This window comes from Dryobates pubescens, chromosome 22 (genome assembly GCF_014839835.1).
Source record: "Dryobates pubescens isolate bDryPub1 chromosome 22, bDryPub1.pri, whole genome shotgun sequence".
Taxonomy (NCBI): domain Eukaryota; kingdom Metazoa; phylum Chordata; class Aves; order Piciformes; family Picidae; genus Dryobates; species Dryobates pubescens.
In genome coordinates, this window is record NC_071633.1 from 15,682,412 (window position 1) to 15,708,095 (window position 25,684).

Consider the following 25,684-nt stretch of genomic DNA (forward strand, 5'->3'; position numbering starts at 1 on the left):
ATTGCGTTTGGTAATGTCATGTCCTTTTTGATGACATGGATAAAACACATCCAAAACAGTGCCTGGGGTGGGACAGGACTTCTGGGGGGTCTGCCCGCCGGTGATGAATGGTGCAATAAGCAGAATCGCTCACTGCGGACAAACCTTTCCGCAGCCCCTTACACCCACCCGGGAGCCATGCGGGACCGCAGCACTCCTCTCCTCTCCCACTGGGTTAACGTCATTTCGCCACCGACCCTCCCGCATACCGCCCGCCCCCGAGCACCGTCCCGGGTCGGGGCACACCCGCGGCGCTGCTTCCTCCGGGGGTGTGCACCGAGACCGGGAAACTTTCTGAGGGAGCCACTTCCTAGCCCGGCGCGGCGGGGGGAGATGTCAGATGCCGGGAGGGAGGAGGAAAGGCGGGGAAGCGCCAGCCGCAGTTCCCCCCCGCCCGCTGCAAGACGGCCATTTAAGCCCTGGGCGAGGGGCTGGCGGGAGCAGAGGCCGACGGACGTAACCGGCCCTCCCCCCTGGCGGCTGGCTGTCCCGCTCGCCCCCTCACTCCGCCCCGCGCAAGGGCTTTCCCCGGCGCGGCGGCCCCCGCCGCCGCCTTTCCAGGCGGGGAGCGCTAGAGGGAGCGGCGGAGGGGTGGGACGCCGGGCGGTGCGGGGCGCGCAGCCCGGCCATGTCTCCGGGGGAGGCGGCGTCGGGCTGAGCGGCCAAGCGCGCAGCGGGGAGCGCTCTCCGCCACCATGAGGCAGCTGCTGCTGCTGCCCCTGCCCTGCCTCCTGCTACTGCCGCCGCTGCTGTTGTTGCCGGCCGAGGTGAGACCGCGGCGGGGGGCACGGGAAGCAAGGGATCTGCCGCTGCCCGCCGCACCTGCCCCCGCCGGGAGCTGCCCGCGATCCACTCCGCGCTGCGGGGAGCCGTATGGTCGGCGGGGCAGGTGTGCGGCCGGGGCTCGGGCTTTGTCCCTCAGCGGTGCCGCCCAGAGAGGGAAGGGGAGGCTGGGGGGAAGGGGCTGCGGCGTGGCCCGGCGGAGGCGGCGCGCACCTGGGGCGGGCAGCTGGCGGGATCCTCAGGGCCGCGGCCTCCCCCGGTGTGCTCCGCCTGCCCTCCGGGGGTCTGAGCCCCGCCCGGCCGGTGGTGCACCAGCGTGGCTTCTCTCCTCATGGGGCTGCCCCGGTTGTTTACCTCGCTGAGGGCTGCCTTAGGTGGAGTAGGGACGGCTTCTGGCTCCCCACCGATACTGCAGCCTGCCCTCCTCGTGTCGCTGCCGGTTAATTAGTAATACGTTATTTGCACATCGCCCGTGCAGGTGGTGTACATCTCCCACGGGGTTACAGCCTGTAGGAGCCGTGCGGAGTTTTAACGTAAAACCCTGCCGCGGTGCGGAGAAAGCAGACCTGGCCGGGTAGGGCCACGGGGGAGCAGGAGGCCTCTGCCTCTGTTCAAACCTGCTTCTTTGCCCGAGTATGTTACAGGATGTCTTTACTAGAACACCTTCCACTGATGTAAATCAAAGTCTTTTGCCAGGTGACCCACTTATCTCATGCTGGCATAGACTTTCACCTTTGCTTCTCTCAGCTAATAGCTTCCTAGCGTTTCAGCAGGAGCGCTGTGTGACTGCTGTGAACTCAAATGCTCAGCTCTTTGCTGAACTTTTGCTCCCGGGTGTACCTGCTTGGCTTCTGCCGTAATGGTTTCTGCTTCAGAAGCATGAAGGTGCCTTGTTGTGGGCCACGGTGCTCAGCTATCTGTTGTGACAGTTCTGCCTGGCCTGTGTGTCAGTCCCACCCCGAGAGCTGCAGAGCAGGACTATGCGACTGCTTTAAACTGTTTTTTCTGTATCTTGCATTGGCACCAGCTTATGATAACAGCCAGAGGCTGTTATAAACCTTTGCTTTCTCCTCTTTTTGTGTCTCATTCAGTTTGGGGTACTTTAGTGTGGTTTTGGTTTTCCATCTCTGTTTGCTGTTGTACCAAGCCTAGGTTTTAAAATTTCTTCTGAATAAGGCTGACCACATACTCCAGCATTTTGGAAGAGCTCAGGGCAGGCCTGGATTGCCCTTGGGTGCAGTCTTTCAGGCTCACCCAGGCAACAGGAACCTTGTGCAGGCATGTGGCTTGTACTGACTTCTGTTCCTTGAAGCAGAGGAGCCTTTATGTAAGAATCTACCAGCCATGACCCTCTACGGTTTGTAGATTTTCTTAAGCAGGGTATGAAATCTTGTGACAGCAGCAGAGCTCCTGTCAGTGTGCTTTAGAGCAGAGGTAAGAGCTACAGGTTTTGGTGTGGCTCTTAAGTTTAGGTGGGAGCTGCCCAGTTCATGGTGTCATCATCTGAAAATTCCAAAGACTGCAGTTTTTGACCATCCTGGTTGTGACTTTAGGTGTCGGTGTGCGTGTGGGGGCTGGTGGAAATCTGCATTCACCAGATCTCTTCACTGGTGCCCGTTAGCACCTTCTGGGATGTTGAACATTAGGAGAGCTTGCTTGGTATACAAAGAGAGGTGGGGGAAAGGCCTCTTGAGAGTATTTTCCTTGCAGGAATGGGATGTAAATTGAGTCCTCACTGATGGTGTGATTTTGCAAATCATTCACTCACTTGAAGTAATTTTATTTCAGTGAGGCATCTTCAGGCAGGTAGGGAGGACAGCTCATGTGAGAGAAGTGTGTAATGTTTATGTAGTCTCTTAATGCCAGCAGTAAGGATGCAGAACAAAGCCTTTCTTGGAGGGAACACACACTCCAAGCACAGTACTTGTTGCCTGTTCCAAGGAAGGTTGAGACAGTATTGCGTTCTAAAAATCAGGATGATCTCTAATAGGGAAAAGTTTTGCTCTTTATGGTGGATTCTTTGCACAGGTTAAGTCAGGTGTTAGAGCTAGCACATGGGGGCATGGCTTGGGACTACTTAGTGAGGTGTTTAGCTGGTACAGGAAGGTGACAGCAGCTGGCAGTGCTGTCAGGCATGTGGCATAAGCTGGACTTTGTGTTGCCAGTAAGAACTGTTGCCCGTTGTCTCCAGGCCAGCTCATGAGAGCAGAGGCAGCGAGTTGTGTGGAAGTGGCTCTCGGCTGGGTCTGGTCTCTGTGCTGCCTTTCAGATGACTCTGGGGTCGGTAAGGGGACAGTGCTCCTAACACAGACAGCATTGTCGGCCCAAACATGCCAGGGCTGGGGAGCATCCCGAGCTGTGGAACAGCTGTGTCATGGCAGCTCCTGGGTGGTGTGACAGGCATATGATCTTTTTATGGCTTCTTTTACTCGGGGATAAGCATCTTCCTTATTTTTAATGAATTTCAACATATTGGGCAAGGTTGGAGTGGATAAAAGACAAACTTTGTTGCATGGTTTTTTTAATGGGAGCCAGTGACTTGAGAATGTCATATCACTAATATGATCAATGTAGCATCTACTACTCAAGATCAGTGAACTTTTAAGCTCCAGTTTTTGTGCTTTTGGTGCCTAGAGTTATAAATGCCTTTTATGTGCACCTAATAATTTATTCTTACAGATAATTCCATGCACAGACTCCTACTGATATTGTACAATTATGACTTAATTACTGATCTGAATTTCCAACTGAGGCATTCAAATGAAGCACCATCATATCTAAAATGTGGGCTTGCCATGTGTGTATCTCACATGTCAGTTCATTTCTGCTATATATTGGTGGTTGTTAATTCTTCTCCTGTACAGCACTCTCAATTTTAATGAATGAAATTATTCTGGGTACCTTTCAGTACGTAAAGTTAATACATTTTGCAAATACTTTCTGACACAGGTCTACATAAACTAATTTAGAGCTTTTAAAAGGAATTAAGCTTGAGAAATATGAAGCTCCCTCGTGACCATTGTAAATACCCTTCTGGAGGAAACCCTTTAATGACCACTATTAAGAGCACAGGTATGGGCATCGCTGATTTGGAGACCTGAGCACGCCTGGACTTAGGCAGCACAGACCAGAAGGGAAAGCCGTGGCTGTGAACTGAGTTGGCTTGTGTCAGAGGAGCTTAGAAATACACCTCTCTTCTGTCAGGACAAGTTACTTTGCTGTGATGATTAACAGTTGATGCTGAAGTGCAAAGGCTTTCATTTTTGTCTAGAGCTGTGACACAGCTTGCTAATGTTCATTTAGGAGGACCCACACAACACCGGCACCTTCTGCAGTCCTCAGTAGATGCTTTGTTTTCAGCGTGGCATGGATGTACGTAGCACTTCCCTAGCTGCATGGGCTGGCTTGCACATCACAGTGCACTCAGATGGTTTCCAGTCCTTGGATTTTAGTCTCCAGTCAGCAACACACAACAAAATATCTTCTTCTGCATGTTTGAGATCAGAATTCAGGCCCACAGTGGAAATGTTGTCTGTGCAAACAGCCACGCTATTATTAGTACTTCCTCAATTATATGAGCTACATGCAAGTCTTTGTTGAGGAATTTCATGGCATCTAAATCTCGTTGGTTGGAGTTTCTAAATACAGGAGAGTGAAATTGCTGCTGTTTTAAAGTCTTTGGGTGTTTATTGTGTAGGGCATAATCTGTATCATTTTAATGTATGCGTTTCCTTCTTCCTACTACAAGTACAGTGGATCAGAGAGTGAGCATTTCGACATGAGGGACTAGGATTTTGATGTTTGTAGATAGGAAGCCTGTCTCAGGTCCTTTGTTTGAGTTTTGGTTGTTGGGGGTTTTTTTGCATGCTGGAGAGATGATAGGAGCAGGGGAGAGAAAAGCTATTAAAACTGTCAGTGGCTGCACATCTGGTTGCTAGCCTGATGTGAATGCTTTTAGACTCCAAAATCTGAATGTAAATAGTACCTTGAACCTCGTGAAAGGTCGCTGGAAGTGTAGGAGGAGCTAGTTGAATTTTCTCTAGCAGAGAGGGCTATGTAGGAAGGGGAGAGTGAAAGAGAACCTTGTCTTAAATGGAGCCATCGGTAGGAAATTGACTTTCAGCAGGAGATGACTGTGCAGCGGAGGATTATAATTGTGGGGGGGAAAAGGACAAGTAAGTGTAGGTGAGCATGTGTTGATAGGAAATGTTGGAAAGCACCGTGTAGGGGGGGAAGGAGTAATCAGGCATGTGCAGGAAGAGCAAAACAGATTCATTGCTCTGGAAGGCTGTACCAAGGCTTCTCTCTTAAGTGCCTTCCAGCTGTTCCCAAATGTATCTGCACATAAACAGGCCTCCTGGGGCTATTAATCTAAAATTCCAGGATGAAATCCAAGATTAAATGGGAAAGGTATTTCTGTGATTCAGCAAAGAATGGACACGTTCATGGGGTCCAACAGAGCTGGATCGATGAACTCGTGGCTTCATTTAGTTACCTTTTGTGCCACTGCTGGGCACTCATTGAAAAAGGCAGGGCAGCACAGAGTAGTGCCCATACACCTCAGTAATGGTGGTGGTATTTGGCACATCACTGAATGTAATTAAGGTTATTTTCATACCATCTCCAGGAAACTGGAAGAATCCCTTGGTATTAGAAACCACATAGTCCATTAGTTGCTTGTTTTCCTCAGAGTCACCTAGGGCTACATAGGAAAGCCTCTTTCTCTACCTGTAGAAACTTAATAGAGTAAAGGAAACTGGTATAACTGCTTCTCAGAATAGAGGAAACTGCACCTACAGCCACAAATGAAGGAAGGAATGATATTGGTGTCTGATGTTGATGTTCCAGACCTGTGGGGTCTGTGACTAATCTTGGCTTTGTGGTGCTTCAGACCTGGTTGGTATGTGTGGGGAAGAGGGCTCGGGCCTGTGTTTGATGCAAGTCCTACTTTGGGAGGAGAAAGGATCACCCTTAAGCTCTCCTAGCCAGTGCCTACAAATCCCTTTCTCTCCAGTGCTGCTCATCTGCTTGGTTTCCTTTTCCTATTCTTCTTGTATGTCCTCTTTGTTTGGTACACTTGGGACTTTTCCCATTGTTTTGTTCAGTTTTAGCCAAACTATATATACAAAAGACACATTTGGTGTGTCATTGATTGGTGCCTAATGCATCCAAAGTTTTTGTTGTGTACTGCATCTGTCTCTAGGATTTATTTTTAAATGTTAGGTTGGGTGTTTTGTTTATTGGGAAGACTTCATGGTCTTTTGGTTAAATGGTCTGGCTGTGTAGTGTGCAGGAGAAGGCCATTTACATAACAGTGCTGTTGTCTGTTCACTGTGTACCATATGGGCCAGGGGGTGACTGTAAGGAATCATTTATGTGAGTTTCACCCCTATTTCCCCTGTTGATGGCAAGAAAGTTCTGCTTCCGAGACTAAAAAATCATCAAGTGAAGACTTGAATATGGATTCACTATAAATTGGAGTCTGTCTGTTGTTGCCTGGCAAGCAGATGCAGTCTCTTAACATATCCGTGTTGGAGGCTGTGGGTGTTAGAGAAAAGGGTGAGGGTGACATCTGGTCCTGGCTCTGTGAGTGGGTTTCTTCTGAGCCTGAGGGTGCTGGAGCCCTCTTTCTCATCACAGCCTAGGTGAAAGGACAGACTTCAGTGCCTGGGAGCTTTTCCTGGTTGGGATTTTATAGTTTGTATGTAAAACACAGCTGGCTCTGTGATTAGGTGCATTCTCAGATTAATTCCTTACTTCCTTTTGGCAATATTTTCTTAGGCTTTGGTGTAGGTTTTTGTTCTTGGTTTTTGTTTGGGGTTTTTTTTTTTGGTGGTTGGTTGGTTGTTGGTTTGGTTTGTTTGTCTGCCTGTGATGCTGTGATTCTTTGGCCCTGCTCTGGCAGGGGGGTTGGACTAGATGATCTCTGGAGGTCCCATCCAACCCCTAGCATCTCTGATCCTGTGAGCTGAATCTAGTCTGAAGGGGAGTGCTCCCCAAAGAGGGGTTACTTGTGCAAACCAGCTTTGTAGAAACCCAGCTTGTCCCTGGGCATTGGGGGGCTGCAGTGTGGCATGTTCTGACAGGTTTCAATGGATATCTAAAACCTCTGCTTCTGCTAGTTCAGTGGATTTACTATTTATTTTTAAATTGTATGAAGATGAATCAGAGGACTTTGCATACCTCCATGAAGACTCCAAGCCACAGTCACGACATTAGGTGTCTTGTTCTGTTTGCTGATGGCTTGTCTCTGGAAGGCTCTGGAGGGTGTTTCTCACAGAAATGCTGGTGACATTTGTTTCTGCATTCCCTGTCATGGTGGGGCTTAGTCTGAGCTTTCTCTCTTCATTTCCTCTTGGACACTTGGGTTCTGTTAAGTTAGAACATTTGTAATAAGCTTCCTTGTTAATTATTCTCTTATATACGCTCATAAACAGGGCACTCTGGCAAGGCTGTTTATAGATCTGCTTTGGAGTCTTCCTGTTCAAATGACAATTTCTACCCAGTCAGTGTCTGGAAATGAGGAGAATGGGCAGAGGTCAGCTGATGATTGGGAGTGCTGCATTGCCTCAGGAGATGGGAGGATGCTGCAAAGGATGGGGCAGCAGGCCTGGGCTAGAGAAAGGTGCAGCTTCATTTTGGGGCAGGCCAGCCTTGCACGCAGCAGCACCAAGGCATGGGACCATCTGTGAAAGCTTCCTGTTGCCTCCCTCTGGGACTTGTGCCTGCCATGGCAATAGTCCCTGCAGAGACATGGGGGTCACTTCTTTTCGCTACATGTTCTTCCTGGGGTTCACTGAGTTAGGTTCTTCTGGCCACTGCCTGTATCAGCTGAAGGACAGATGATGTGTTAGTTACTGTCTGAATTGATAGTAAGAGGGATTGCGTCTTTGTCTTTCTTTGTCTAAACTTGCTCCACTGCTTGTCTTTATGCCAGGTGGCCTATGCATTTTGAAGTGGAAATGGTAGGGAGGATGCTAGAGAGGTCAGTAGTGTCCAGCTGAACACAGAAGAGGCTTCTGCCCCTAGCAACATTTCCATAGGAAGATCAGCCCTGATTGAAAGGGGGCCTGGTTTTCTGTGCTGGCAGGGATTTAGGGCCAATCACCTCTCTAAGACCAAGATGTAGCTTTGGCTGAGAAAGAGAAGGACTTCTGTTGATACCTGCTGGGATGCAGGTGAAAGAAATGTGTGTTAATAGCAGAAAGTACCAATGTGGAACCATCAAAAGAGATTTGACTCAGCCTTGCCAGTGGTTTTGTTGCAGTATTAGACATGCTGAGGTTTCAGTGTACTTTTTCAACATTACAATGTGACTTGTTACAAAAACCGTCGTGAAGGGGAAGAAGTGGGTGTCTGTGGCTGCCAGCAAATTTACATATGCAAGATTAGACAGGACAAATAAGGGATTTTAGGGGTTTCCTCCTTTTGTGCTCATGCTCAGTTGTTTTCCCTGAGTCTGCAGCAACTTTGCGTCCTTACAAATGTCTCAAACCAAGAAGGAAATAAAGCGAACAGTGATAAATTGGTAGGGTTCCTTTTAGGTCATCACACCTAATTCTTTTTCTCCAGTGAAGGCAGATAACAGAAATTCTAGTGTCATCTTGGTGCTGCACATGTTAGAACCACCGATTTATAACTCAAATTGGATTTGGAGAACGGACAGCTCATGGCTCTCCTATGTAAATTATGCTTCTTTCAGTCTCTTTGCAGGATCAGCCACAGTTTCTAACGCTAGGCTCAGAGTTTAATACCACTAAACCCATGATTGTTCTGGTCAGATCCAGTGCCATTTTTTTGCTAGGTAGACTGTGCCTGGTTGACTGAGTTCTTTGATGGTTTCATCTTCTATGGATTTTTACCTTTTCTTTTTTTTTTTTTAACTGTAAAAGAGAAGATACAAGAAGTGTAGCCACAGTTTCCTTCCCACAGCCCTGGTAAATGCATAACTGTAACAAAACTGGGGAGAAAAAAACAAAGGCCAAAAATGTTCTTTCTTTGGGGAAGTTCATTATCTTTGATTCAGTTTGCATAAGGCTTTGAGGGGAATCCACGTCTAGGGTGGCACCAGATGGGCACCAGGAAGAAATAAGCATTCCAGCTTTGAGGTGGGGATCTGGCTTTTTTTAACTGGCTCACAGTGGACACCACAGACACAGGCCTGGGTTTTTAAATTCAGGGTTGCCAACACAACTTGTATCTGACAGCTGAAGGAGACTGAGGTACTCTCACATGAGATAAAAGGGCAGCGTTAACGTCTGCAGAATGAAAATACTTCTCTTTTCAGTACCTCACTGCAGTTTGAAACCTTATTTCTGGATATATTCCTGGTATTTAAAAACTGAGTACAGTTTGGAGAAAGTTGTTTTGCCTATTTTTCAATAGGTGACTAGTAGACTGGCCAGTTATTCTTTCTAATAAGCCATGTACTAATTCTGAAGGCTCTCCTTACAACCAACTGAAAAAGCCACACTCTATCAGCACCATTAAATTGAATGTGCTCACCTGAACGATCAGGGATAAATTAAATGTATTGCTGCATCCACATTAAAATAATTGGAACTCTCTCTAACCCCCTGCAAAGCATGGGTAGATATTGGTATTGTGAATGTGTTAACTGAAATCCAATTTTAAGACATAATTATGGGAAAGGGCAAGGCTGTAAGATCTGGAATTAGATCTGTTGCCCCTTTGTCCTTTAATCTCCATCATAATGTAGGTAATTGTATGTATATAATAAATCTCAACAATGCCCTCCTTTGTCCTTGTTGAAGGAAAGAAAACTTGCCTTTTTCTGTAACTTATCAAGGACTTGCATTTGGAGATGTTAAAAGTTCTGGGAGATAGGGCTTTTTATTTATTGTATTTTACTTCCATTAGCTGGCTAGATGTTTTTATTTGTAACTAGGTGCTGACTCCATTTGGCAACAGGCATCTTTTCCAGCTTTATAGTTACAGATGAAGTAACTGTTGTGAAGTGTTTGTAAGATAAAGCTGTGATGGCCAGCATCCTCCAGCAACATGTCAGTGCATTTTTATCTTCTCATTGTCTCTTCCTCCAGCTGTAAAGATGTTTCATTGCTGCTGAAAGGTAGCTGATCCAGAATATAAATGTCTCAACACAGTGTATTTTTTAATGTGGATTTGAGGTGATGTAATGAAAGTGTAATTGCTTTGGTGCTTTTATTGTGTGTGCCTGATTCCTCTGTGACATTGTAATTTCTGATCTCTACACTTCCAGTAAAAGATAAACATTGAGGAAGCTAATAATTGGCTCTTTATATTCATCAAATTGAAAGCTTAAAATGCTTGGGAAAAAGGAGGCATATCCTTAACTAACTTTATAATTGTAGGACCTGTTTAAAAAAACCAACCAGGCATTATCTGCTTTTCATGATTGAAGCATCTAATTAGTTTATTTTGCTCTGTGTAAAGCTGAATTTCTTTTTCTTTCTTGCCTGGACTATTTAGCAAAGCACTGACACTGCCAGTGAGAGTGCATGTGCTGAGCTCTAGCCAGCAGCAAATATTTGCAGGTGGATGCAATATCTGGAACAGCCTTAGGCAGTGCTCATTTCCCAGTACTACAAGACAGACCTACAGTATGTGGTTTAACTGGTATTTAACTATTGTCTTCTGACTCAGTCTTCATACTTTGAGATGTATCTGTACAACCATTTCCTGGTTCAGCATGGGAAGTACAGTGCTGCAGGAGGAGTCAGCACAAGGCCAGAGCTGCTAATTATTTACTGCACAGCCTGCAACTCTTCTCCACCCCAGTGATCTCCTGGTAATAGAGCCTAGTTCTCTTTATGGTGAAATTGGTTAGGGCTTCATCTGAGTGGTGCAAATAATTATCTTCTAAATTCCTGGAAGTTTGAGCAGCCTACAAAAATCCCTCAACATTTCTCCTTTCCATTCACTTGCACTGTTTTTGAGTTTTTTGACTTGCAGGAAGGCACCGCTGTTTGTCCAGCAGCAGGTCTGGGTGATTGCCAGAGCAGCCCCTGCTCCATCCTAGCAAACCTACTGCCTGCTTGCTGTGCTGTTACCAGACAGAAGGTCATTTCTGATAACATTTGCTGTGCTCTATAGGTTCTGATGATGTACACAATTCTGTGCAGTCCATTTATGATTTGGCTTGTGTTTGCAGTGATTCTTCCTTTGCTCGAGTTTGAGGCTGTTGGCAGCAAAGGGTACACTTGCTGCTTCTCACTTATTTTTCCAGCTCTTCAAGGTAAGAAGAAAATAAGTTGCTCTCACCAACTCTGCCAAAGCCCAGATGCTGCAGAGGCTGTGAGTCCCCTGTGCTCTACTTCCTACAAGCTGGCTACCCTAGTTGCCTCTGCTCTCATCTGAATTAAGGAAAAATGAAGTTGTGAAAAACAGATCTCTCATGTGCAGACATTTATTCAGTCATTGTTACGTGTGGCATTTGTCACTGTTGTCTTCAGATTGCATCAAAGCTGATTCCAGCTGTGTTAATCTGAGCTTTCCAGTGACAACTGCTCAGATAAATGTTTTGTTTTCACCCATAGAAACGTGTGGAAAAGACAGGAGATGATATACTGCCAAATTTCAGTTTCCCTTTTCAGCAAAGACCTCTTTTTGCTCTCCTGAAGTCAGACATCTGCTGCTCCGTCTTCCAGGGAGTCTGTAGGACTTCAGAAATCCTGCTAAAGTTTTGAAGATGGAGTTAATGGCTGAGAGGCTTTAGTTCTTTAGGTTGTGCTGCTGAAATTTGTCTGAGGACGCAGAAGCTGCTCAGCTGCTGCCCCTCATACCTTCTCTTCACACTTTCCTCCCCCTTGTTGCACTGGCTATGTTTTGTGACCTGAAGGTTGTAAACTGTGTTGTGTGTTTGTGCATGTCTAGTACGAAGGGATCTTGGAGTTAGGACCTCTGGCAATGACTTCAGAAAAGAAGTCTTTCTCCGTTGCCAGGTGCATGTAGTAAGTCAGCTTAGTGCCTCACCACATCTGTCTCTGCCAGGATTCACTTCTGCTCAAAAGTGTGTAAAAAATGAGAGCTGGAGGGGGGGAAAAGCTTCCCTCTCACAGCTTCCTGTATTTTGTGAATACAGTATTCCTTTTTGGCCATGAATGGGTTATAAATCAGACAAAAGCTGGGTTGTGAGGTCTTGTCTCTTTCTTCTCTAAGTGAATTGGTTAATTCTTGGCGGGTCTGTAGATAGCAAAGGCATTCCTTACAGCAGGCACAGATGGGGAAGGGTTTCTTGTGCTGCAAGATAGACATTCACCTCTGGACACAGAGCAGCCTGTGGTAAACCACTTGAGTGCTTGGTAAAAGCGGGTAGGAGTATGACTGAGGCAGTACAAAACCTTGGCAGGCATTTAGCAGGACACAAAATTCATCCTGGATGCTTGGTGTGTCATGGAGCAAGTCTGAGTTATGAAACAGCTACTTGGAGCAAGTGGGGGCAGTGAGAGGGATCGGGATGCTAGAGGACAAACTGTACCTCCAAGCCTGTGAAGGGATGGTGCATGGCTCTGCAGATCCTCTTGGGAAATTGGGGCTAAAGATAACACCCACTTAATGAAATGCTGCAAAAATCAGTATGCTAGTAAAATGTCTGCTGTGTAAATGGCTAGGGTCAGGTTGCTCAGGCTTCAGACTGTGTTGTGTGTAACTGAAACAAACCCAGTTGATTGCAGAGCCAGGCCTTCTTTCTGCAGAGGAACAAAACCCCCACTTTGTTTCTGCTTGTCCTGTAGTGCAGAGTGGTCTTGTGGGCAGTCTGTGGTTTGTGTGCACCAGGAGTGTTGGCAGGACTCTCATGTGAGATGTTCTATCTCTGCTTTAATGCAGTGAAGCAACCTGAGCCGTGTGTGGAGGAGGACAGGGAAAGGCAAGCGAATGAGAGGCTAATTGAGTTGAGGGTGTAAGCACTCTTTCATCATGTCCGTGTCTACGAAACCAAAAGCAAAGAGAAGTTTCCAAAGAAAAGGAAGTAGGCTGAGGGGGAGGATGAGTAAACACAGAGTGTACATGAGAAGCAAGACTGCTGCAGCCTACGTAAGTTGCCAGTGTGTATCAGCTGTTGAAGCAGTGCCCAAGTATGTGCTGTTTAATTACACAGAGCTGAACCGTGTTCATCCCTGAAATAACTGACCAGTCCCCCTCCTCCTTTTTAATTAGATCCTCTTGGGATGAGATATCCCTTCCTGAAATGAGAGAAAGGCAAGCCTCACCCCCCCCCGCCTCCCCCTACCCTTTGCACACTTGACATCTGTGATAATATAACACTATCCTCTGTAATTTGGATACTGCTTAAAAGTGATAGAAGGCATTTCTAGACAGCCAGTGTTGAACTTGCAAACTCTTGCTCTATGGGGTTACTAGCTGTCTGCTGCTTACAACGAGGCAGTGATAATTGGTGTCTGCTCATGGTCAAAACCACTGTCACCTGAAAGCTTCAGGAGTGAGCCTATCTCTGCTGTACTACAATAGCGAAGTCTCCAGTCTCTGTGGCTGCTTCACCTGGTTCTTCCCCATCCTTCCTCTTCCCTAGTCTCCCTCTCTGTTAGTCTTTTGTTAGGAAACCCTGAGCAATGTCACATTACACCCTGTGCTGTTACCATCTGGGCTTCTCATTTAGCTGTTGGCCTTGATTTTCAGAGCATGGATGCCTTCCTCCCTTTCACACAAAACTGGTTTTCCTGCTTCTGCCTCTTGTCTTGCTGCAGGCAGTTTGCACAGTGTGCGGGGGCATCCTCAGTGACAGCAGTCACCCAGGTGAAATCTCTGAGCACACGTGAGAGGGGCTGCCCTGGTAGAGTGCTGCCACAGCCCAGTGTCACAACTTAAAGTTGATGAAAGCTCCACCTATGTATAAAATCATTTGAGTTTTCTTTATGCAGGTGTGGATGGTCTGTCTCACAGCAATCGACTCATTTCTAAATCAAATGTATGCAGTTGTCTTAAGTCTTCTCCATATCTTCACAATTGCAGTTTCAGTCAGTCTGATCGCAGACCCTTCCCCAGTGGCCCCATCTTCTATGCAGCTCCTTGTTACCTATGGTTTTAGAAAAGGCTCTTTTCATATTTCAGCATTCTTCTCAAGATGAAACTTCACAGTGTGATTTCTCTTGTTTTTCAAAAAAAGTCTATTTCTGAAATCCATCCATGTTCTTTACACCTTTCTCTCTCCCTCCTTCCTTTTCTGCCCACACTTCAAGTCAAATTTTAGGTTTGTGGGTGGAATGGTTTTTAGCAATGAGAGGGAAATGGGTAGTTGTATGGAGTGATGATGGGGAGAGATAAATGCCTGTGGAGTACAGTGACAAAATAGTGTTTGTTGCAGCAGGTGGATTGTCATTGCACATGGTATATACAGCACAGCTTCCACTCAAATTTGCTGTCACACTTGTCTTCATTTTTGCCTATACATGCCACAGAATAGTTTATTTTAATTTGTATGCATTTGGTTTGCTGAAGAGGAGGAGGGTGTTTTAATTGAAAGCAAGAATTCCTGTAAACCATATGTCTTGCTTTTCAGTCAGCTCTAATTAAATTTCTTTCTCCTCCCTGATTTTGAGTTGTTTCCCCTTTGTGGAAGCGAGAACTTGACGTGGGAGATCCCCATCGTTGGTATGTCATGGTCCTATTTTCTGGTCTCCTGGTTCTCTCTCTGGTGTTCAGGTATGTTACCAAGGGTTGTGATTACAAACAAATTCTTTGTGGAAGGAGATTAGGGCAGGTTAAATATTACTTCTGTTAGTCCTTTGCTCAGTATTTCAGTATGATAATGAAGATCAGTCCCCCAGGAAAACTCTGTTCAGAAGTGTGGAGAGCAAGGCATCAGGATCTGAAGTAGCACAATGAACTGATGATACACAGCTTGGACTCTCTGAATTTCAGTGCTGCTCTCTAATTGCAGGAGAGCTCTACTCTTGTTTTCTCCTTCTGCCAAGGAGTCATGTTTAATGCTAGTCAGCTTTTGTAAAACTCTATGATAACAGGGTACTTATATACTTGAACTGGCTAGTGCTACTATATGTGTGTGTATATATCTATGTGACTGTGTATACACACAAGCACATAGATGCAGAACAGGAGAGTAGAAATGAGCCTTCAGTGAGAAATCATTTATTGTGGTATTTAGTTGTATTTGTTTAGCATCAAGTATTGTTTGAAAGAGGCTAAAGGAAAAGGAACTGTGTTGAGATAAGCAGTAGGAGAAGTAAAAAAAAAAGGCATGTACTTGGCTTAAAAGATGTCCAGACTCACTGTGATATTTTCCAGGCACTGATATTTTCCTTTTTTATGAAGATTATAAACAGTTGAGTTTTGTTGAGTCTACAAAAGAATAAAACCGAGCCGTGATATTAATACACCGAACTGTTCCCAAAATACTGCTCGGAGTGCCTTGTTTTGTTTAGCCTTTGTGTGTCTGAAGAGGAGTCTTGTTACATCAGGTTTTAACTTCCAGGACTGGTGGAGGAGCCATTACCTTGACAAATAACCATGTGATTAATTGCAGGCAAAAAAAAAAAAGTAATTGGTGAATCAAATGGAGAACTACTGGAGTGCTTTCACCTTGCAAGGAATTTTATCAATAGAGCGTGCCTGTGTTAGTTCAGTGACTCTTCTGCTTCTGTCGAATCGATTTGGGCAGGATGGCTTTTTGCAGGCATTTTGTGTACCCACATCTCTGACTGGTGGAAATATCAAAGGCTTCTTCCAGTCCCAGCGTCACTGCTGTTGATGTGGTTGCCTGGTAAACAGGGCTGGGGGTTTTCATGAGAGCATGGTAATGGTGTGTATTTGCAAGTGTGGGTTTGATGTGTGTGCTTATGAGCTCTGCAGTCCCTTGCTGGGCTGGTATGTATCCAGTCTAGATCCATCACAGAATCACCAAGGTTGGAAGAGACCTCAAAAATCACCAAGTCCAGCCTGTCACCACAGACCCCATGACTAAACCATGGCACCTCCAGGGACGGTGACTCCACCACCTCCCTGGGCAGCACATTCCAATGGCTAACAACTCTCTGTGAAGAACTTTTCTCCTCACCTCAAGCCTAAACCTCCCCTGGTGCAGCTTGAGACTGTGTTCTCTTGTTCTGGTGCTGGTTGCCTGGGAGAAGAGACCAACTCCCTCCTGGCTACAACCTCCCTTCAGGTAGTTGTAGACACCAATAAGGTCTCCCCTGAGCCTCCTCTTCTCCAGGCTAAACAGCCCAGCTCCCTCAGCCTCTCCTCATAGGGCTTGTGCTCAAGGCCTCTCACCAGCCTTGTTGACTTATCTTGTAATGATAGAGCTCCAAGAGGTTGGCTGTGAAGTCTGAGTGTCTCCAGATACATAAATAATGCCATTTTATCTTACATGGTCTAGGCATAGGTTGCTTTCAAATGGGAGAAATATGTAATGCTGCTTATTGAAAAATCTCCCCTTTCATACCTTGTGTGCCAGGGAGTGTGCCGGGGAGTAAGTTCAGTTGTAACTGGAGGGGTTCTATTTTCTTTTTATTAGCAGAATTGTTTCTGAATGAGCAATGGAGAGGGTGACCTACAGGCTTTACAAAATGTAGGAATCTGCCTGTCTAGCCAGCATTATAAATAAATGAGAGAGGCTTCTGAGAGATTTTTGTCAGCTGGATACACGTTACTCTGTTTCGGCAAGGCTCCTCTGCTTCACAAACTCCGTTCTGTATCTAGTGCTATTTATAAATTGGGGTGGAGGAAGAGTCCCTGGGAGTGGGTGATTCACAGACACAAAATAGGGTGATAAACAATGTTAACACTGTGGCATAATCTGATAAAATCAGAAACTTGGACAGAGAGTGCAGCGCTGTTCCTCGCTGGGGCTGCTGTGCGGCAACTTTCTTTTCCTTTCCGCTGACCTTCCCTGACTTGCCAAAAATGCCATCTAGTTTTGTTTGCACAGGGGCCTGACATCCAGTTGCCCAGGGTTAACCTGAGATCAGAGCTGTGGTTTGGGCTTCTGCTGGGGCACTCTCCTGCCAGACCCATCTGAAGAGCATGTGTCACCGCCGGTGTTGTGGGATGCGGCAGGGGAGCCTCTGAGGGCTTCACAGTAGCTCAGTGGCTGTCTTCTGCAGCCTGGCCAGGAGCTTGTGTTCACGGCCAAAGATGGGTTAATGTTCACATCACAGGCTGGGAATTGGGGTGATCATTGTAAGTATGTGTTTCCTCCTGCTGTTTGTTTTATGGGCTCTGGTAGAGGAAATGGGGTGGAGGATCTAGCAAAATCTCCTGGAGCTTGCCTGTCACTGTGCGGGGGGACAGTGGGCAGAGCACACAGGAGCTGTTTCAGTGTACTGAAGTGGTATTTTGGTCTGTGTCCTTCCTGTTGAGGTAGTTTAGTTACCTCCAGGAAAAATACATGAGCTTCCTTGTGAGAAATAAACCACTGACAAGTCCAGGATTATTTGCTGAAAGAAGAGAAAACAGAAAAAATTGTGAAGAGAACATAATCACTACTGCTTCTGCCTGGCAGTACTTGGAGCTGCTGAGCTGAACTTTGAGGCACAGCGTATGCTATGGGTACACTGTATGTGCCTGGTGCGTGCATTGCCTTCTAGGCTGTTTCAGTCCATTGAAGAGGAAGCAGTTTCTCAGGTTTAGCCAAGTACTGCCCTACAGAGCTCATCCTGAAACTCAGGACCCATTAGCAGGCCGGCCTGGCTACAGAACCCTGTACATCCCAGTATGTCAGTGAGTCATGCAGGAGATGAGTATGTGGAGAGATGAAGGAAAAAAACCATGGCAGAGGAATTAAAGATGAAATTTGCCTCTGCTGGTGGGTGGGGATCCCAAAGTGCTTCCTCTCAGAAGCCTGTTAGAAGAAAATTCGAATTACACTTCTGAGCCTTCAATCCACAATGGAGATGAACAGCACCCAGAGCTTAAAAAAAGGAAAAAGCAAGCCCAACCAAATAAAAATACAGAGACAGAAGTGTGCACCCATCCCAGGCAGGAAAACCCTATCTTTTGCTTTCTCCTATTCTGGGAGGAGTCATTGTTTCTTTTCCTGGTAAAAGAATCCCTTTTTTAAAATGTCTGTGGGAAAGGAGAATAGTCTGAATTGAGTCTTTGAGATGTTGTATTACAGAGAGTCACAGAAAATGTACTATGCAAATGACTATCTGCCTTATTAGATGCCTCAATAGAGTTCATTGTCTCAATATTGCTATTATTGGAGATGGATGGACACTACATGATTTTTACCATCAAGCTGAAAAACTTCAGTGTTACAGTCACATTGCTGGGGTAATAACAATGCACTGGCTTAAAGGGGAGAATTGAATTAAGGGAAGTGAAAGGTCCATTGCTCTGTCCATTTCAGTTTGTCTTTTGTAGACTGTACATCATTTTAGGGGTCACAGCAGCGGGGGGGTTGTGCTTCATGGTCTTGGTTTTGTGCATCTTTCACTGCTAGTAGAAAGAAAGCCCTTTTCTGGGGCCGAATCATCCAGCACCTGCTGTGACTTTGCTTGATTGCAGTTATAGGGAAGCTGGCATTTTGGGGCAGTGGTGGTGCTGGCATCTTTTTCAGGTGGGTGCTGATCATCTACCAGCTTGGCATCCTTGTGGGGAAGGAGCATGCCCTTCTTTGCTGCCTGGTGTCAGGAGCTCATCACAGTATTGCTCTTCTCTTGCTTCTTACTTGTGGAACTCCTCAGAGACTCTCCCCTGAGCTGCCTCAGGCACACCCTAGGGCAAAATCTAAATTCTGAGAGCTGCTGTAGTAAAAAATCTCTCTAATGTCAAAGGCTATGCATTGGCATAGTCTCTTCTGAATCTGCTGTTGAGGTGTTGCTTTGGATGTGGGGGGTTGCCTTATGAACCAACAGGAACACTTTCATAGATCAGGTGCTTGAGGTTGCAGCAACCTGCTCTTCTGTGGTGTGTGTTGAAGCTTTTGTTTGCATTGGAGTTTTTTTTGGTGTTCCAGCTTCTCAAGCAGATGTGGCAGAAAGTTTGGTTCTGAAGTTGTTAGAATGGATGGTCAGTGATACCTGTTTGGGTTTTTTTATTAAGTTTGGCTACCATACAGGGTGGGAATCTTCAGATAAAAGTTGGGCTTAGGGATTGTTTGCTGTCCCTGTAGCCTGTGTAACAGCAAGGATCCATCATTGAGTTTTCAGTTAGGGTTGGGCTGTATTGCTGATGTCCATGGAAGGGTGCATTTCTTCTGAGCAGTTTTGGTGATGTTGACCCTACTGCTTGCTTCATTTGCTTCTTGGTGAGCAGGGGGAAACAATCCAGTTCCTCTGTCTCTTTTATAGTTTGGTTAATATGTGTGAAAGTTAATGAGTAACTAGAAGCAGCACAGTCAAATTGGAGAACAGTAACCTTACTCAGTGTTTGCTTTTCTTTCTTGACTTTTCAGTTGTGGAGGGGATGGGGAGGACCTAGTCTTCATTAAACAAGAGAAGTTCTCAACAGCCCCCAGCATTTTGCCCCAAATAGCCAGCTGCCTCTCCCTTAGTCCTTGAAGGCAGCACCTCCATGCAGTACTCTCCAGTTTGGATTAATAACCAGGGATTGTGATGAGTGCACACCGTGAGCTCTTGGCATAGCAAATATACAGAAATGCAGTCACCCTGAATGTGGAGGCTTTGTTTTGTGTGCTTGGTTCCTCTCCTAACTGTGACCTCTCCATGTGTCACCCAACACTTACTTACAAGCACAGCCCAGCTGACCTCATGAGACAACCCTTACAGCAAGAAGCCTCTCGCTGAAATCGCAATTCTGTGATGAGAACTTAAACACTGTCCTGTCCTTTGTCCCCTCACCAGTACTGACAGTGAGGGTAATGGCTCTTGCCTCTCCTTCATTTCACCACAGCTCCATGTGTACACTGAACTCTGCAGTTGCAGAATTGGATAAATCTTCTCCTTAATTGTCCTTAAATATTAAGGAAATGTTAAATATGAAGCTATGTGTTCTCCTCACCAACCTCTATGAGGAAAAACCTGATAGGCAGAAAAAGGCTTACTCTGCTCTGTCATTCAAGTCAGGGTATGTACTCCAGTTCTCAGTAACTCAGTGTTGCTTATGAATGTTTAGTAAACTTTCCTCCCTGATAGATATATGAAGCTCTTTATTTCACTTTTTCACTTCAGTATTCCACCCTTCAGATGTTAGTTTAATACAAATGTGTATAGAGAAAAAGAAATGAAGGTATTGGTGCCTGCTGTTAACTCCTGCCTTCCTGTGCTCACAGCTTTGGGTCTATCCCAGAGTGGTTACAGCTTCTAGGGGTTAAAAATAGCTACCTTGCTGCAGTCTGTTGGGAGTTGTTGTGGGAAGGTTTAAGCAGTAACTTAGCCTAAATTCCTCTAGCACCTAATCCAGTAGACATGATGAAGTTGTAAAGCAGTAGCTTTTCTGATTTCATCTTAGTTTTAAAAAATATTTTCATCTTTTAATTTTTCATGATAATTTTCTACTTCTGTGACCCCTAACATGATGATTACTGGAAGTTCTTTAAAAACAAACCCAAGCACTATTGAGAGAGTCCAACGGAGGGCTACAAGGATCATTAAGGGACTGGAGCACTGCCTTATGAGGAAAGACTGAGACCTGTGGCTTCTTCACCTGGAGAGGAGAAGACTGAGAAGGGATCTAGTAAATGTTTATAAGTATCTGAGGGCTGGAGGTGAAGAAGGAAGGGACAGCCTCTTCTCTCTTGTGCCCTGTAATAGGACAAGGGATGATGGATATAAACTACAGCGCAGGAAGTTCCACCTCAACACGAGGAAGAACTTCTTTACTGTAAGTTCACTGAGCACTGGAACAAGCTCCCCAGAGAGATTGTGGAGTCTCCTTCTCTGGAGACTTTCAAGACCTGACTGGATGCATTCCTGTGTGACCTGCACTAGATGCTGTGGTCCTGCTCTGGCAGGGGTTTGGACTTGATCTCCAGAGGTCTCTTCCAACCCATAATATCCTGTGATCCTGCAGATTTTGGCCAAGTCAGTGTCACGTTTGCTCCGTGTATTCACTCATGTTGCATGTGTCAGGCACAAAACAGGGAAGGAAGAAGCACTGTAGGAGGAAACAGATACTTCTGTAAACCCAGAAGGCACTGTAGATCATCAGGAATAACCCTAGCACCTGAAAATATTCTTAACTGCTGAAAAAAATAAACCTAATTAGTAATGCAGCTTTTAAGCTAAAATTCTGTTCATGCTGAGTTCAAGTGACTGGAGGGTTAACTTGTATTTTCCCTCTGTCAATAGAGAGAACTTAAGAATATGCTGGGGAACAAAGATTACAGTAGTATGAGTTGTTTGGCATGTACAGCAGCAGAAATTCTGCCTTTCTTCTGCTCATCAGAAGGGCTCAGTGTACAAGGTAGTGTATTGTTTTGCTCTGAGCTTTCTGTCTAATCTTTAAATGCATATGTGGTATTTTGTGTGGCTCCAATATACTCTGTGATGATACATAATAAGGTTCTATTATATGCCAGAAGCATGCTTAATGCTGGTTCTGCCATTGCATTTGTTTTGAACATTGTGACTTTTATGCAGCTTCTCTCTTTCTTGTGTGACTTCTTTGTATTTTATTTTTTTTTCATTCACTTTATTAAAGTGGTAGGGAAAATACACTCACTATCTCACTTAAGCAAGCAAGTAACCCATTTTTGACTGGCTGTCTGCAGTTCAATTACCATTTCATAAAATGACTCTCAAAGCTGGGAAGAGCTGCAGGGTCATTCTTTCTCCCAGCCTCTTCTTCTGACTCCCTCATTTGGCTCAAAAGGGTCATTTTCTGTGCCCTTTCTCTTAGGATTGAAATTTTTATTTCATAGGATCAACAAGGTTGGAAAAGACCTCAGAAATCATCAAGTCCAACCTATCACCCAGCATCTCATGGCTAACTAAACTGTGGCTTCAAGTGCCAAGTCCAATCATTTTTTTGAACACCTCCAGGGGTGGTGACTCCACCACCTCCCTGGGCAGCACATCCCAATAGCAAACACCTCCTTCTGTGAAGAACTTTCTCCTCACCTTGAGCCTAAACTTCTCCTGGTGCAGCTTGAGACTGTGTCCTCTTGTTCTGGTGCTTGTTGCCTGGGAGAAGAGACCGACCCCCACCTGGCTCCAACTACCTGAAAGGAGGTTGTAGAGAGCAATAAGGTCTCCCTTGAGCCTCCTTTTCTCCAGGCTAAACAACCCCAGCTCCCTCAGCCTCTCCTCATAGGGCTGTGCTCAAGACCTCTCCCCAGCCTCATTGCCATTCTCTGGACACGTTCATTTTTAGCATCACCACCTATCCCAGGTGACTTTTCCTCCTTTTCTAATGGAAGACTGAAGGTTTGGTTGTCTAGTGAAGTGAACCCTCGTGTCTTTTGGTTGTTGATGATGGGAAGTGGAACTGCAGCCCAAGACCACTGACCTGTTCTACCTTGCTTGCCTGTTCTCTTTCTAGGCCAAAGGAAATGAGATTTTTTTGGAGCTGCTACCTTTGCATTTCTGCATTTGACTTAATTTTATCTGTTTACAAAGCTGGGTTTTCTTTAATTCTTCATTTTGGTCTGTAGAATCTTAGCAACTTTAAGTCTCTTCACCTAAAGAAGCTGCAATTTGGAGGTGACTTCTGAACTAGGGAAGGGTAGATACCTCTCTTCGTTATTGCTATGCTTTGGACCTTCCATGTGCACTACCTTTACTGGACCATGAAGTATTTATGTGTGGTGAAGGCTGTGGATTCATCTTTCGAGAAAGACTGGGTCTTAGGAAGAAGTTCTCAAGTATGGGGGGTGGTGGGACTCTGGAATAGGCTGTCCAGGGAGGTTGTGGATGCCCTTTCCCTGGGGGATTTCAAGACCAGATTGGATGAGGCCTTGAGCAGCTGAGTCTAGTTGAGAGCGGTTGCTGCCCGTGGTGGGGAGGTTAGAGTAGATGATCTCTGAGGTCCCTTCCAACCTAAGCCATTTAGTAAAGAATGTACTGTGAGAAATAGAATTAACTTTTTCCTCTGGTGGAAAGGGGGAAATCCTTTACAAATACCAACTACCTGAAAGACCCTGCTGGGTTTCTGCAGTCAGCTTGGAAGGACAACGGGCAGGAGCTGTTTTTGCCAGATGTGAGGATGGCCCTCAGCAGAATAGTGCTGAAGTGTTACTAAAGTGCAGATATTTGCATGGAGAGGCAAAATAAAGGGTGTTAAATTTCCTCCTGCTTTCTTCAAGTTCTGCTATTTTGAGCTGCTGTATGTGTCTTCTCTGCTAATGCTGCTGTGCAGAAGAAGGAGGTAGAGCTTCTTTAAAAACAAGTATTTGATAGCAGCTAACTTGTACAGTATTTATAGCAATCATTTGAAGAACACATGGTACCTTTTCTGTTGTGAAGAAAAGCTTTACTGAGCTCTACTAAGGAGTAGTGTAGGTTATCTAATGAAGTATTTTGCATCATGTGGTTTCTAACTGGTTCATTCATTTCACTGTTGGTGCTGGCTGAAAGATGATTTGTTCCTGCTCTGTGAGAACAATCCCTCTCCAAGTGCCTTGTGCATCTCAGTAATGAGAACCTGGAGCAGTGCTCCTGTCCACAAATCTGCAGTTATGGCCAAAGGCCCTTCATCTGTGGGGCTTTTGAAGAAGTTGCTTTTCCCTCTTGTGGCCTTCAGCTGAGTCATTGAAGAGAAAGGAAGAGAAGTAAGGCAGGCAGCTGGGGAATGAATGGATTGTAGGAGTGATGCTTTTGAGGTCAGTAAAGAACATGCCTTCATTTTGTAGGCAACTCTTGGAGCTTTCCCCAGGCAGAAAGACAGGCAAATTATTCTGTTTACTTCTTTTACCCCACTGAAGTATTTGTCACTATCTGAAATGTCTGTTGCTGGCAGAAGGTGAACATTGTCCTTCCTTGTTCAGCATTGAGATGGATAAACTCTAGATCTTCCCCTTTATGTTTGTGAGAGAGGGAGGCTTTACGAAACAGCTGAGCCAATCTCATGGCCATCTACTTCCCTGCTGTCATCTAGTGACGTGAGCTGCTTGCTTTCACTCTGCTGGCCCATGTCTGACCCCATGTCATGCTGGGGGAGATAGCTAAACTACCAGAAAGCTATTTCCATTATGCTGCCAGAGAGGCTCTCTGCCAAATTCACTGTGCAGTCAGGTGAGTGACTGTGCCTCAGCAAGGGCAGCCTGAGGAGGGGAGGCATTGCTTGCCCCAGGGTTGGGTAGGGTCAGCTGCATTCTGTAACAGTAGTAGTAAAAGTCACATTAGTAATATTTGAGTTTCTTGTGCAGTGTCACATGGTCTAGTTTTGTAAACCAAATGCCAATTTCAGAGCTAAGTGCCTGAACCATTTTAGTAGAGCAAATCAAAGCCCAGCATGATGGTAATGGCAGTGTACTGGTGATCAATGAGTTTGGGTCAGACTTTTCTTCACAGCTACAAAGACTAGGGGCTCTTTCAAGCATGAAGATCTATTTTCCTTTTACAAAATAATTTCTACTCCTGGGAAGGCAGCAGAGAAGTAGAACTACTGTGGTGGTTCTGTTGCACACCTGTGTAGCTGAAGTATCTGCTAAGAAAGCTTAGCAGATTTTTCTGGGAGTTGTCAGCTACTGGCCGTGTGATGCTGAGGGAGGTGTTAGTATATGTTAGTGCCTGACCAAACCTGAGAGTAGTGGCAGAGTTTAGTTTCTTACTTGTTCAGAAATAACCCTCTTTTAATCAAAATATGTAGTGCAGTCTAGCCATTCCAGTTTTAACTTTGAGCTTATTGCAATATCTCTGCCACTTGTAACACCATCCTCTCCCCACTGTCTTGAATTATTGCTTGTTTAACACTGTGTGAGGGCAAAGCACCTTCTAGATTCAAAGAGTGAGGATGGGCTTTGTTAGCTATTTCAGCATGAGCTGGCAGAAACCCACACATTCAAGTACACTCAAATATTTTGAGTATCTGTCTCTCAACACATTTTCTTCTGGGGTAGATACAGTTGATTATGCTAAAACTAATTAAGCTGTGGAGCCATAAACATGGGGATGTGATAGATTCTCCAGTACTTGGCACTTCTAAATGGCTGTGTTTCACTTGAGCTGATAACTTAGCTAACCCCCAAGACATAGGTTTAGTGCAGAAACCTTTGCAGAAAGGGCTTTAAAGCCTGTAAGGGTCTGTGCCTTACATTGCTCCTTTGATAATACCTGCAGTGAAGTATTTTGGTGACTTGCAATGAGGGCTTGAAACTTTGGTGTGTATTTTCATTTGATTGACTCATGCCTTGACTGCTTAGCAGAAGTTGGAAGGACTGGGATCCTTCAGTATCTCCCTATGCGCTTTCCACTCTTGCTGCTGTTAGAAATTGCAGGCTGGTTACTTAGAGTTCATGCAGAGGTCAGAACATAGGAATCTACTGGCAAAATCTTTTTTTCTTCCTCCTCCAGTTTACATTAGGGAATTAATTTTTGTTTCTGTGTTGTTTATTTTACCCAAAGGCTCTTATCTGTTTCCCCAAACACATTTTGTTTCTTTTGAAGCTTAATACTCATGTTCTCTGATATATTTATTATACACTTTAACCAAAAAGGTGATTTTTTTTTTTAGTCTTTTCTTGTAGTCCTGCTGGCAAGAAATTAATTAGATTGAATTTAAAGCCTTTTAGCTTTTACTACGAAGCACACTGAAGTCCTCTCTCCATCCCTGACAGTCTTAAGCTACCGTTGCCAGATGTTCTCACTTGTAAATGTGATGTCCATATGGGTCCACTCCACCTTTCTTTTGTGTGTGTCTGTGCTTAGGAATAAGGTGGATAAAAAATACTGTAAACTTTATTCAGTGCTATTTTTTGTACCCTTGAGTTTCTAACCTACTCTACGGTGCTGGTAACTTTTTGAACAGAGGTGGTAGCACA

The 25,684-nt window shown here is 45.3% G+C and overlaps 1 protein-coding gene across 1 annotated transcript in view; it reads left to right on the forward strand.

Annotated features, from left to right (window-relative positions):
• The first annotated feature begins 734 nt into the window (after window positions 1-734).
• Window positions 735-25,684, forward strand: part of PTPRJ (protein tyrosine phosphatase receptor type J) — a 66,898-nt gene continuing 41,948 nt past the window's right edge. Inside the window, exon 1 of the mRNA XM_054171702.1 lies at window positions 735-806. Within this exon, the coding sequence (XP_054027677.1) occupies window positions 735-806 (72 nt within the window). The remainder of the gene's footprint in view (window positions 807-25,684) is intronic.